Raw genomic sequence first — 14,706 nt, 5'->3', positions numbered from 1 at the left:
ACTATTTTTAGCCAGTCATAAATCTTTATGACCCAGATTCAGAGTATATACTGAGTTGTGTTGCCAGTAGTATCATGAGGATGCAAGTTATGGAAGGACAGTGTCTTCAGGAGAAATGCAGCATATAAATTAGAGCCAATAGTAAAGCAGATTCTAAAAGGTCATTCACCTTATAATGAGTTTGAGGTCCTCCCAGTTGTTAACACATCATCACACTAAGACAAAACCCTCCCATGGACATTCTTGTGGATAGTTTAAGACCTCAGCAAACAGTCTCAACTCACATTAAAGAGCCACTGGTTATTGTTTTAATCCATAAAACCTGGTGGGTGGAGAAGGGGAGGGGGGTTCTCTGTGCAAGATCAGGTATCATGGGATGGTGCCACACCCCAGTCTGATTCATTGTGTGAGTCAAATGTGGTGTGACTGTCTCAGCCAAATGGAAATAAACCCTTTTTGAAAAACACATTTTCCTCTTGCAGCAGCAGACTGTATGCAGCACATGGTCATTGCTGAGTATATTTATATTTCCCTCAATAAAGTTACATCACAAACTCCTTAAAAGTAAAAGTATTCCTTTTGCAGGAAAATGGACAATATGAGATGTGTTATTATATATTACATTATTAAATCTGACGCAGCAACATGTAAGTAACATTTAACTGTTTACGAAGACTGAGGTGGAGCTGGTTTTAATTTAATATACAGTTACTGTACATAGTTTAACCCAGTAGCTCCCAACCCCAAAATTAGGCCTCTCCTAAGGCTCACAATAAATCTGAGGTGTCACAAGATGATTAATGGGGTAAGAAATAACAAAGCCACACACATTTATATGCTATATTTAAATTATAAATAAAATGGAAACACTTAAGTTAACACTTAAGTAATTGAAGTATAGTACTTTACAAAAGTTGTCAAGGGTCTGTTGGTGAACTAATTGCCAAAAAAGTACAGCAGACAAAGTCTCATTGTCAAAAATGTTTGTAACAAAAACCTAGAAAATATATAAACACTTGTACAAAAGAGTCAGTAAATTTCAAAATTTACAACGAGGCTAAGCTAAAAAAAAACAAACAAACCAAAAAAAATAGACTAACATGGTCTCTCCTTCAACAACACCTGTGAACTTCAGGTCTTGTGAGAAATATCTTAAATGACGCTGCCCTTGCCCTTTCTAATCTGACATATCAGGACTAATGAGAAGATCATGCCCAGAATCATTAAGATTCCAAATGCAAACGCAGTTCTGACAAGTGAGTCTGATACTCTGTCCAGCCACGTCATAATGTACGTCATACATGGTGTTGAGTATATCTCACGTCCGTCCAAAACCCAACATCATGAGGAACATTGAGAGGAGGCCGCGGAAGAACAGCGCCAGCAGGCACCGGCTCTCTTGGATTGCCCCACAGCAGCCCAGGAAGCCAAAAATCAGAGTCACAGCACCGATAAATACCAGGAGATTAATGGCTGGGAGCAATTCATCAGTGATCTGGTAGTCTGCTTTGTTGTTCCTGACGTGTATTGATAAACCAAGGATAATGATTCCTCCCACAAAAAACAAAAAGTTGAAGGTGAAAAGCAAATATTTGATAAGCTTGCTGGCCGTCATTGTTCAACTCAAGCCAGACTCTCTGACTGTTGTACCACTGGCTGCGTGGGTGGAGATTTTTAAAAGAAAAGTTGTCCTCCCAGTTGTTCAAGCTATCCAATGAGCCACTTCCAAGTGCAATGGAGGGAACGGAGAACGGGTTTGAGGCTGTTAAGTTCTTGGGAAGATATATTATGCCTCTTTACAACCAAATAATCCAGGTACAGAAGAACCACAGGAAATGAATGTACAAGACAAAAGATTTCTCACATATGAAGAACTACAAACATTAAGGAACTCAGTCCCATAATAGATTACCCCTTGTCAGACTTTGGCTCTACTTTCACATTGCTTAGGGTCCCAGAGACTCCACTGTATGTATAAAGATAATAGTAATAATTTCAGAATTAACCACTTTGCATAGAAAAGTTTTTAAGTGGTAAATTCTCTCTGAGCTTGCACATTTGTATTAATTTTATATGTATTATATGTGTATTTATATTCAAGGATTTTAATCTGTGGCACATCTCTTTCCTGGATCTGTGGCAGAATTAAAATTCAACCCTGGTTCCTCCAGTTGTGGTAGGTCATGTCCTTGAGTTCCTAAAATGGTTCCTGGCCTCTTGGAAAATTAATAGAACTAAATCCCCCCCAGATTATCAGCTTGTAAAAACCACAGGCCTCAAAGGGAAACAGGTTATATTTACAAAAACATGAGTCAAGGTAGAAAGATAAAGGAAGCACTGTAAATGCATCTAATGTAAACAGATAATAAAATAGGCCCTGTAAAAGAAGTAGATCAGACTATCTCATGACTCACTCGCACTCAGCAAATTACAGACTTCAGCCCAGTTTATGATCTTGACTCATAAACATGACTGTATCTAGTAAAGCAGAAACATCTTAAAATCTTTTAAAAACAGAAACACACTTTTCTCTTTATGATCTCAGACCATTAAGTCTGTTTACAAACAGACTTTCTGCTCTCCTATGGAGCAGCATGAATTAGTATTTAGCAGAGCACCGCAGGCAGGTCCTGTTCCCTGCATCATCTCTTCATTCCAAGCTGCAGTTTCACATTATGATAAACTGTCACTGGAGGAAATTAAGACAGTCTTCCGCTGTAGCTGTGGCTTACATAAAAATTATTTAAAAACATCCTGAGGGTATTTCAGACCTCCCATCTCAACACAGCACAACCTGTTGATTGACAGGTAAACACAGGCCCTGTCTCTATAATGAATCATTAAAATTAACAGCTGATGGACAGTAACTATATACTGAGATAGATTCTCCCCTGTAAAACATAATAACCTCATCCTGAGTAATCACCGACACATTCAGTGTTAGAAATGGATTGATTATTCCTTTAATGAAAGAGCGATGACACGGCTATTTAGGGATGCTACTGATTTAACAACATGCACCAGTAGCAGCGATTTTCTTTTCAGAATTTTTTGATTACTTTCAAAATGGTATGGAAATTAGGTGAGAAGGAAATCGAAACCCATCTGCTAGTGCATTGGTTTGGATTTAGCAAGATAGTATTAATGCAGTGCATTTCATTAGATTGTACTGTAGTGAACTGTGTGAGAGTTTGTAATGCCCTGATCTCCCTATAATCTGTTTTCCACACGTGATCTATATTATTCAAACACAGTGTAATGATGACAAAGATAAAGACAAGAGATCCCATCATAATCAAGCTATCTGGAGCTTGGGTTAGAACGAATGCAAAGAATACTACCAAAGTGAACTCCCTGAATTGCAATAAGAAAGGACTTTCACATACAGAGGACCATTTGTAGACACCCAGAGTATTTAAGTCAGGCCTCTCTGTGGTTTCCTCATTGTTAAGATAATGATACCTTTGTTTAGTTTAAAAGGATTTCTACAGACAGGTCACTGATGTGCCGCATTGAGGTTTCAATATTGTTTTTGTCATGCAAAGAAAACAATTGACCCTTTAGCACATCTCGGCGACCACATTTGGGTATGACCCTTAGAGACTGAGGCTCATTCAGGTCCCGAGGCAGGTAACCAGAATACCTCATTATCACCTACTATGATGTGACCAACACCCCGCTGTGCTGAGCTAGACCAGACAAGAGAGAAACATGCTTGATTTTGCCACACAGACCAAGTAAAGTTGTTTGAGATTCCACTTAGTTTCGCTGTAAAGCTTGACACACTGTGTCTCTTTGCTCTCCCTCACTACATTATTTTCTCTCACTTAGTTGGCTTTTAATTGTGTTTTGAGCGAACAAATAGACTGTGATGGGGTGCGAAGAGGGCAAGCTCTTCTACCAGGTGTTCCATAGACTCCGGCAAGTCTGCCTCAAATGGGAGGCTGCCTGTAGAGAAACTCTGGAGTTTTTTTTCAGTGATTAATCACAGGAACCACTACTGCTGACTTTTCTATAGTGTTCATTTTGACACTGGTTCCCAGTATCAGTTTACTTTTTTAAATGAACAGAGCAGTTTGCTAGATACTCAAAGACACTTTACATGACAAATTAGGACCACCTTCATAGAGTGCTCTTGCCTGCCAAATAGCACATAAAATACTGACATTTGCCCTGGTATCAGAATAAATGTTGCCTTTTCAATAACCTGTACCCTGTAGATTTTGTTTCAACAACAAACAAAGGCAAAAGTCACACACACACTGGACTGATAGCTCCCAACAAACTTAACAGAGCTATTTATTTTAACAGAGCACCATTTCTATTGAACAAAGGTCTTTGTCAAGTATTGCCAATAATATTGTTATTGAGACGTAAACAGCTATGATATAGTCAACTTCCTGAACAGCATTAAAAAAAAGAGTAGGCCCATGAGAGACCAAACAATGAGAAATCAGTTTGAAGAGTGTTATGTATTAAACCAGAAAAATAACCAGAAAAAAAACACTACAAACTGCAGTTCTCCATTTCGACCTTGCATCCTTTCCAATCCAAACATCATAGTTGTGGAACAGTAAATTACAAAGAACAACATGATGATTCAGACCCGTGCAAATTATATTTCACATAATACCGTCACCTTATTCTGCCTAATTTTCATGGCTCTTGAGATATAGTGGAACTGTAAACAACAACACACCAAAGAACAATTCAGCACCTGATTTAATTAGATTAGATCCCGAGCTGCCGTTTCTTAAATCAATGTGTTATATCACTGAGTGCCTTTTATAAGTTGTTCAGAGATGTTGTAATGAATGCACCTCTCTCCCCTGGACCACCGTGTTACTCCATGATAGATCTGACTTAACAAAGCTAATAAAACCCACACACTAGCTGCTTTTCCAACACCTACAGCACTGTGACAGAAAGTCATAGACACTGATTTTTTTTCTCACATCTGTTGCTCCATTTGACAAATCAAACCTTCACAGTAATGGCAAAATTGCAGCTGACAATGTGTGATTTTTACCAACCTTTTGTCTGATTCACAGTCAGCACCAACACCTACAGAAGACTGATTACGTGCACTGTATTCCAGCTCTTTGGGGGAGCTAAATTCTCCTGTGACTCACCTATTCTCTGTCCCCTCACAGCTACGGAAAAAAACAAATTAGATACTCTGCAGTGTGTTGCTAATGAAGAGAAGAATTTAGTGTCTCTTCTCATAAACATCTATATCAACTTTTATTTAATTTCTATTCATATTCCTCATGCATTGTTCTATGCATTATCTTAGTATGCCGTAGGGACATTTGCATACTCAGCTTACTGATACACAAAGCTTATTTCTGTCATCACACATACTTTTACTACAATCATATATGTTGAAGTGTTGGAATCGCTGGTTTGGTATAAACTCATTCACACTTTCATCCTTTTAAATTTATTATTGGTAACATGTTGCTGCTACCTACAAATCAATTTTAATACTCAGATTCATCTGATCAAATTTTAATTTGTACAGTAGGTTAGATTAAATGGTTATTCAAATGCTGTTTAAAGCTATTCAAATTCAAAAACAATGCAGGCAGTTCTTACTAAAACAGCTGAAAAGTTATTCACCCTCTACCTTTAACTTCTACTTTGTCTTACAAAAACATCTTCCAATTCATTCAGTGCTGCCCTGCAGTGCAGAAGCTGCACCTACGCATTACTGCTGTATCACATTAATGAATAGTTTCATTTTCTATCAGTTTGTAATTTTGCACTCATGGAAGGATGAAGACATTCTAGAAGTTTATTACTGCAACAGATTGACAACAGAGAAAGTTCAGCTGGGTAGTAATTGTTTATATTAATATTCACATTAGGTAGCACTTACTGATAAACCAGATGTAGAGCCTCACAGAGCTAGCATCTCTGTTTATTATGTTCACAATCCATGTGTTCCAAATCTATGCTACATAATAATTCTAAGCAGATTTTTTAGTATGTAGCGTGTCTACACTGGCAAAGAAAAAACCAAAAAAATTTAGTGTACTCAACGCAGACAGCATGCAGACTAAATACAGCCTATTTTTGGGTGTGCTGTTAATGCGCACTTTCTCCTTCAGTGCAATACACAAAGGAAAATGAGAAGCTGCACACAGCTGGAAAAAATTGCATAAATTGTGGATGGTGGTGAAACAGCTACAGAGAGAGCTTGGAAAACAAAAATAAGTAATTCATCTTAAGAAAGACTTACTCACTTCTTACTACAGCTAAAACAGTATATACCATACTATATACAATTATATGTAGTATGGATTTGGAATAAAGCTATGGTTTGGCATGTTAGCATGCTAACATGACCAAAGTGCTGGACCAACAGCCCAGCAGACATACAGTGCCATCCACCGAGCCACACTGCTAGCATGGCTAAAACAGCATGGTGATATCTGAACATTACTGCTCTAACAGAACTATAACTATGTGAAAGACAGCATGGCTGAATCCAGAGCAGTTGTAGGAGTACTTGTAACTTTTGAACTTCAACTCCTCTTCAGAGGAACACTTGCTCACCTGTGAGTTGAACCTTAGCTGACAAACGCTGCAGGAAACATGCTTCCTCTTGGCGGTGGGAGGGAGTCCGAGGGTGTGATGGAGGACGGCTTTCTGCACTGGGTCCATCTGGAGGATAGAGAGAGACATAGAGAGAGAGGCTAATTAAAACAGTGCTAAAGCTGACCTGTAAATCAGCTTCACTCCTCCATCACTTACTGGGCTGTAAAGAGAAAACAGGTTGCCTGGAGCTTTTTTAGAAAGCCAGACATCCATCTTCCACTTCAACAGGTGATTGTGGCTCAGACATTAACACAGACATTTCAAGAATTAATTTCCCATTTGCTTACTGGAGGCATATAGCATCAGTCTTTTATTGTAGGGATATTACTGTAATGGCTGTGGGCAAAATCCCTCAAGTGAACACTCAGAGAACACCACTGGCAGTATTTTATCTTTTCATTATCATCAGCAATTCCCCAGAGGAAACTAAAAGTAAATGAATTCAACCTGCTAACTAGTGTTGTGTGTGTGACCACAGCCAGATATTGCTTCTGCCTCTCTAATGTTGCCTAAACCAAGTCTGGTTTTACCATTGTTGGGGATATTTATACATGTTTGTATCATATGATTGATATGCAAAATTTAAAAAATACATCTTATTTTGATCATGTAAATCTTAGTCTTAAATCGGCATTTAAATGTACATACATCACCTTTTCCAAATAAATGTGTAACAAAGAATAACCAGTAGATAATATGGTTTAACCAGCTGTCTACTGCCAACCATTCTTAAAACTATCCCTTAAAACTTTTTTCAATTAACTCACATCTGTAGGAGCTCACACAAGAGCCTGTAGTTTTACCTAGTTGTGTTCGTTCTGTGCTGGTCAAGCTGCTGCAACTAGGATTTTCTTAAACATTGCACATTGCACATAAATAATGCCTATGTTCTAATTGATGCTACATGTTACTGATGATGAATGTTGGTTTCCATTAGCTACAATGTTGTACTGTGGTCACTGTGATCAATGCAACACAATCAGCTTATTGTTCTCAGCTTATTACAGTAGTGAAGCAGTGTAAAAACAGAGGCATGTGCCTGAGCTTGAGCTTCCCAGTGTTGAGCTAGAGACAGACTGTTTGAGTTGTGGAGAGGGTGCTTTTATGTGTTTTTACTTTGTTTGGAAGTGGAGTTCAATGGCATTGCTCGAATAGTACCTGTTAGCAGGATAAATTCATCATTCATTTGAGAAAAGAAACACCAGTGAAACACCAGGACATAAAAATGTTACGAAAAAGCCACAGTGTAAGCCCATACAGTACTTTTAATTCTTTGGGACTAACTAGGAGTGGTTGTGCTGCTGCATGTCCTCATGCTGCTTGTCTGCTTGGTATGGTCCTCCCTGTGTATGGTGACACAGCTTTGAGGAATGAACAAACACATCTGCCTCCCAGAGAAAAAGACTCAATAGGCACCACTTGGCTGGGGAGGGTAGAAAAGGTACAGACACCGTGTGGGAGGATTTATCCAGCTTGACAATTGTGCTGCAGAAGGTAGTCACAATGATGTTCGACTGTCGCTTTCTGTGGACGCTGTTTGGCTGATCCAAAGCTGCATTTATTATTTGGGGTTTCCGATGTCTGTGTGTGCAGAGGCAGAAAAAGTGTCTTGGGATATTCACCATAATAAAGTGAAAAACTGTGATATTTAATAAGTAGAAACACAAAGTAATTACCTGTGACCTTTTCGTGTAAATAAGCGCCTTTTACAAATACAAAAAGGTTGCTCCAAAAGGACAGACTTGCCTCTCTTCACATTAAGTTATCAGAATTGTAAGTTTATTAGATACACCATAGATGCAGTAGCACTACAGTAAATCCTTTTATTAAGCTTACAATGTTAAGCTTTTGTTGACATTTTGCCAGAGAGAAGTCTATTTAACTCTTTGGTCATTTTTGAGGGTGTAGTTAGTGTTGGTGCTGTGTTTAGCTGGTGCTAGTACTGAAAGGCATTTCTGATATTTTCACAGTCAGCTGCACTGGCCACAGGCAAGAACTTAAAATCCGGCAAACAATTCCAAAATGACTGAAGCAGGAAGGCGAGTAATCAGGTGCAGGTGACAGCAATGGCTGGAACGCTGCAGCAGCTTGGCAACAAAGACAATCTCACAAAGACCAGCTGAAAACTGGTCTCCGTGTTTACACTGTGGGTACATCTCAATTCTCTTAACTGCATCCATGTTTCCCTCGTGTGTCTTTTCCTTGTGTCAGCGGTGAAAACGCAAGGGGAGATTCAAGGAAAAGATGTGAGGAAAGAGGAAACAAGGAAACATGTTTATAGAAACTGCATCTGTTTCAGATGATGCTGGCACAGCTGAATCAGCTGTCAGTGACTTTTGATGGCTGGAGTTTGTAGTTTCCCATATACGCACTGCCCAGATAATGAGTAGGGCATACACTTGCCACTATCGGCACAGCAGTAATTATATGTTTAAACTGTTTGACAAACATCTGCACATTCATTAAAAACTAAATTCTGTATTTATACTGAGCTCAGATTGGTCAAACCACCGTGAGTAAATGGACTTAACAGCTCAGAGATTGAACGCACATGAAACATTTCTACTGGCAGCAGCATATTTTTTAATTTATTGATTGATTGCAACAAAATGTATTGATATTTGGTTTATAAATACATTAATTTATAATACAGGCTGTGATTGGAATGTCTTATAATTTGTAGAAATGATTTACTAGATTTAAGGAAAGCAGAAATTAAGCAAATAAATCTCCCATCAAACTATACAGTTTCTGGAAATTACAACGTAAAATGTGTTTATTTGTGAAAGACATCAGACTCTCTTTATCTCTCAGAATATATTATCCCAGATACAGAGTAAAAGAGGAGACAAAAGATCATGCAGAGAAAAATATAGGACATAGCAAAGCAAAGACAAAGAAGTTGAAGTGGAATCTGTAGACATAGTAGAATTGGGTCTCATTTAAAAGTAGATACTGGCTCAGTTTGAGAAACAGTTTCAGACTCAGGCAGAGAGACAAGTTGACGCTTAGACACACAGACAGGTTTGAGTCAGAAAACAGAGACTGGTTCAGGTTTTGACACAGCGGAAAGTCCAGGTTCAGATAGTGGGATGGATTTAGGCTCAGTCTCAGACACAGAAACAAATTCAGGCTCAAGCAAAGTAGAATTGTACAGATTCAGATTCAAAAACAGAGTCAGGCTTGGACACAGAGACAGATTCAGACTCAGAACTCCTTGCTTTGGAAACTCCCCTCCACCAGTACGACATCAGATTGGAGGGACGGGCTCTGTATCTGACCATTTATATAACTTTCTGAAACCAACAATCTGACATTTACATCCACCTCACGCAGTAAGAGACAACTATTTCTGTCAGTTTTTATGGGACTAACCAAGTGAAAAAATCTGAACGTGTAATGTCTAAAGACTATTGTAATGGGTTGCAGGAGTTATGTGCTCCCAATATGGTTTTGACTTTGACATAAGATTTAATGGTAGCATCCGATTAAAAAGAAAAGCGCATTAGTATTCCTCTGAGTTCTACTTAAGTACAGACGCTTTTTGAGTGGGCAGTGAGTTCAAAATCTTTAAATATCTATTTAAATACTCCTGTATGTTTTTCCTCCTGTCTTTTATCATTTCTGTATTTTTCTCCCTTGGACCATCTCAGGTAGAATAAGACGTAACTGTTCAATTTTCATAGATTGGATCCAGTAAGTAATTTCCTCCCAAAATGAATACACTTGGTTTTATAATCAAAATCTTGCAACAATAAAATGTTCTTCTCACGGCAAAACAATGATTTCAGTTGAGCTGTCAGTGAAGTGAGGGAGTCTCACATGAATCACTCACAGTGCTTATGTTTACAGCAATGCACTGTATCACAAAGTAGTCCTTGGTGGGTGTTTTCAGACACTTATGATCCACTGTGGCGCTCGGCATAAAAGATTTTGAGGAATGGCATTGTGTTTCAGCACTGCAGCATATTCGGTGGAATATTTGTGATAGGAAATTTTTGGACACAGTGTGTGCTGACACAGAATATGTGAAAACCCAGATAAAGCGCTGGTCTGCAGCGGGGATTGTTATGGGTGGTTTTCAGAACCAAGGTATGACAGCAGCAGATCACGGACTTCACCTGTCAGTGGTTTAATGTTGTGGCAGATCAGTGTATGTCAGTGTTTGCAATGCTCCATTACTCCCAAGGGAAGAAAAAAAATCTAATACTGTTGCTTTAAATTAAAAAAAAATATATTATTTGAGTTAATTTGGTTAGCTTAGCGAATTTGGATCCTTTTATTAAATGAAAATGTGCAGTTATCCTGAGCTATATGACACATTAATGCACATAGAGAAAAGTGGGAGGATACAAAGCTTTTACAGCTTTAGCAGGTTGACCATACACACCTACACAACAGTTGGTTTGGAAAAAATGGGATACATTATCAGTTTTTAATAGTGAATACATTTATAGAGAATGTTTTAATAAAATAAAATGTCCAAAATATAGAGTAGAGTGTTATCAGGAAGGAAGCTCTAGAATATCAGAGGTGAACTGCTGCTATTAGATACTAGAGTTCATATCCCTCTCATATAAACTGCATCTGTTCTTTGCTTTATTGATTTATATGCTATGCACAATCAGCATTATGAAACACATTGCACTAAATGTGTAGGCAGTGTCAAAGAGGTAGAAGCAAATAATGTTCACTTCTTCAACTTAAATGCACTCAATGATATTCAGTGAAATGTGCAGCCTTTCACCCCGAAAAACACTAAAAACCCTGCATTACGTTAGCAGAGTAGGGGCTCTCCTCTGCCTTTGCCCTGACACACTTTGTTGCTGAATTGGAGAGAAAGAAAGTGTTATGCAACAGACTACCTTTGTACTGTAAATCTCACCCAAGTTTTTGGGAAAGAGAGAGGAGGATGACACATGGAGTTGGCGAGGCTCGCTGGCAGGGGAAACACTACAGCCGAGAACCAGACGCATTGCAGCCTGCTGGGAAACTGGGGCCTGAGCTCTGGAAAGCTCACGCCAGTTAAAAACATCTGGGCCACGAGAGAATGGATGACCTCTTACTAGAAACATGCACTGGGCTTGAAACATGTTATTTCTCCTTCACCCTGGTGCAGATGCTGTGAAATGAATCTGTAGTGATGAGACCACGAGAAATGGCACCATCCTGCAAAATGATCAGTAGAGATATTAGCACCTATTTGTGGAAATATCATTAATCACTGGGCATAAAGTGGTGAAAAAAAGGATTGAAAATTCTCTGTCTGAATTTATTCCACTCTGCTATTCTTGGCAGCATTGCTAATTTACCCACAATTCAGCGCCAAAATTCCACCACCTCCTGTGCATCTTTCCATGTATCTTTTTAAGAAATCCCCCCGTCATGTAGCATTTCACTCCCTCCCTGCACTGAAACATGATGTGTTCGGGGCCTCGTCTGCAGGGAACAGCTGCAGCGCCAGGGACATGTTATTCCCTGAGCTCCGCTTCCATCAGCCACCCACTGAGCCACACACTCCACATGGGCCACGCCTGCCAGGGACAGAAATGTTGCTGGGGCAAATGTACCGCGACACACATATAAACCACGCACAAACACACAGTGCAAACACCCACACACGCGCCAAAGCATATCACATATGCCCGTTTTCAAGCCTGCAGCGGTGTACAGAGCACCGTCTCAGGCTGCAGCAAATTCAGTGTCATCTTTTAAATCACTTCCTAAAGCTCTAATATGCAATGTCTCCTCAGTTGGTCGAGTTCCAGCACCAACGCTTGTCAATCATCCTGATGAGCTGTCTGCTTAGAAACAGCCTCTCGCCTGCGGCTGAGGTAACGGTAAAGCCACTGCAGACAGTCAGAGAGCAGATGGCTAACACAGCCGATCTGCAATTTAAGTGAAAGAAATGTTTGCAGTGCTTTTGAACAGGTCTTGTACTCAGGTAAACAGCCTTAACATCAGCCAAAAAGCAATTTAGGGAAAACACAGAGGGTTTAACAGAGGGTTTATGCAGAGTCAAAGACACAGACTAATGTGTGGTGGAGTGTAATTATTATTTTAGTGTAAAAATGTTGCATAGAGCAGCTTTAAATAGCTTTCTTTTTGTGATTGTTGTTGGCCCTCTGTGTGTTTTTCTTACATCTAAGTTTTCTCTTCCTTTTTTTGATATGTAATGTTTTTATTAGTGTGAGTAAATTTCAGGGTGCATGACCATGAAGTCCAATCTAAATGGGACTTTAAAGCTTGCTTCGTTTGTCAGCTTTCTGAGAAAACGTATTGAGGAGAAGGTATCTTAACAGCATAAGTGAATCTATTTTTTCTTTCACCCTGCTCTTAGTGGGTGTCTTCTTTCATTCGCCTGCGTGTCTTTGATTCCCACTGATGTGTCTCTGTCAGGGGAGACGTCGGCAGCGTGTCGACAATGTGGGAGAATAAGCAGGTCATTTGCCGGATACTATCTGACAGCCTGCAGAAGGCCTGTCCGTCTCAAAGTCCAGCACGGCAGCCGCCGCTGATGCTCCCCCACTCAGCGCTGCCGGATAATGTGACAGGACAAGACAGTGATGAGCTGAGATGGTCAAGCTGAGACTGGCTGACTTTTACAGCAGACGACTGATAAGAGGGACAAAAACACACACTGAGCACTATCTGTTTTGGTTGCACAAGGCTTCATATGCCGGCCGTCTATGATGTGGCTTTGTGTGTGTGACATAAGGAGTTAGTGTCAAACAAAAAAGCTGGATCTAAAATACACAACAAAGCAGCAAAATAATCAATTATGTGACATTTTGGTTTAATTCGGCTGTCTGAACTCTCTTTGCGGAGATTACAATCGCTTTGACGGAGAAACAAGTCACATTTTATACCCCAACAGCATAAAATGACTATAACACAACTGCAGGCGGTCGACTGATCAATACGAATAACTTGATGAGTATCTGGATGGAGATTTCTGGCATTGAAGGCAACATTTGGAAACCACTCATTGATTAGTTGGAACAAAAAGATTCCTGTGAACAGCGACAGTTATGTATTTATCAGTAAGTGATGTGTGTTCATCATCCTGCATCAACTATCGTTTGTTTTTTGAATGAGCAAGTTTGCATGATATTTACTCAAAGGCACAACAAATCGCACAAATGTAAACATTGACAAGAGACACATGGACAGGCTCTTCACTCTAAAAGTGATTTACAAGCCCTTTTATGTAGAAACCAACTCTAGACAACAACTAACTCTTTTCGCTGGTATGGTTTGTTTACATCGGTAAACAGGTGTGTAAACAAAGGTGTGTATTTTGCTTAATCATTTAATAAGCAACACATATAATGGTGGTTTTCCATCTGCAGTATAACTCTTTCATTATGCATGTGAATAAATAATTTATGTGGTCAAACAAATTACATGCTGGGGCTTGGAGGTGTAAATCTGCTCTCTATGAACAAGACTGGAGCAGTAATTCTGGTTTTGAAACCCACCCACTTTTCAGATAAAAACAGAAACAATGTCTTACGTTTCAAAGGCCCATATTATTCCAAAAATGAGTGGTATGAATGGTTTTGGATTGAGATTAAGCAACTAAAACTGCTTGATTAAGGTTAGGGAAGGATTGCTGTTACAGTTAAAGGAAACCAGTGTTTACTGCTGGTATAAACGACAAGACATGAGCCACCATTTTTGTTTCAGAGTCTCACACTTTACAGACAAACCATCCACCCTGAAGTCTTCCTCATTTCACTGTTACTTAACACAGAAATATTGAAGTCCCCTAAATATTGTAACAGTCCTTACAAAGATTAATGTTGTAGCCATTAGTTTTAATTATATCAACAGTTTGGCCTGGTGGACAGGTTCATACGCAACAAAACAACGCCATGGATGAGGCCAGTTCGGAACAAAACACTGAGCTACAGTTGCAACATTATTCCAAAATTATCTAATGTGCACTGAAGATTATAGTGTTATTTTTCTCAACAGTGTAATCTTTAGCTTTGGCACGCCAGCAGTGGTGTTCATAACAGAATGCACTTTGGGAATTGTAGTTTGCCCTTATAGTCTTATATCCATAGACTTGTATCTTCAACTTTTTATCAAAGAACC

At 39.2% G+C, this 14,706-nt stretch overlaps 1 protein-coding gene across 2 annotated transcripts in view; it reads right to left on the bottom strand.

Moving 5' to 3' along the window:
- Window positions 1–14,706, bottom strand: part of znf385d (zinc finger protein 385D) — a 101,454-nt gene that overhangs the window by 29,974 nt on the left and 56,774 nt on the right. For both annotated transcript variants that reach the window (XM_051076015.1, XM_051076014.1), the window contains exon 3: window positions 6,562–6,669. In XM_051076015.1, the coding sequence (XP_050931972.1) occupies window positions 6,562–6,669 (108 nt within the window). The remainder of the gene's footprint in view (window positions 1–6,561; window positions 6,670–14,706) is intronic.

The sequence above is a fragment of the Lates calcarifer genome, linkage group LG15 (assembly GCF_001640805.2).
Source record: "Lates calcarifer isolate ASB-BC8 linkage group LG15, TLL_Latcal_v3, whole genome shotgun sequence".
Classification (NCBI taxonomy): domain Eukaryota; kingdom Metazoa; phylum Chordata; class Actinopteri; family Centropomidae; genus Lates; species Lates calcarifer.
The sequence above is the reverse complement of the archived record's forward strand: the minus strand, read 5'-3'. Positions and strand labels throughout refer to the sequence as shown.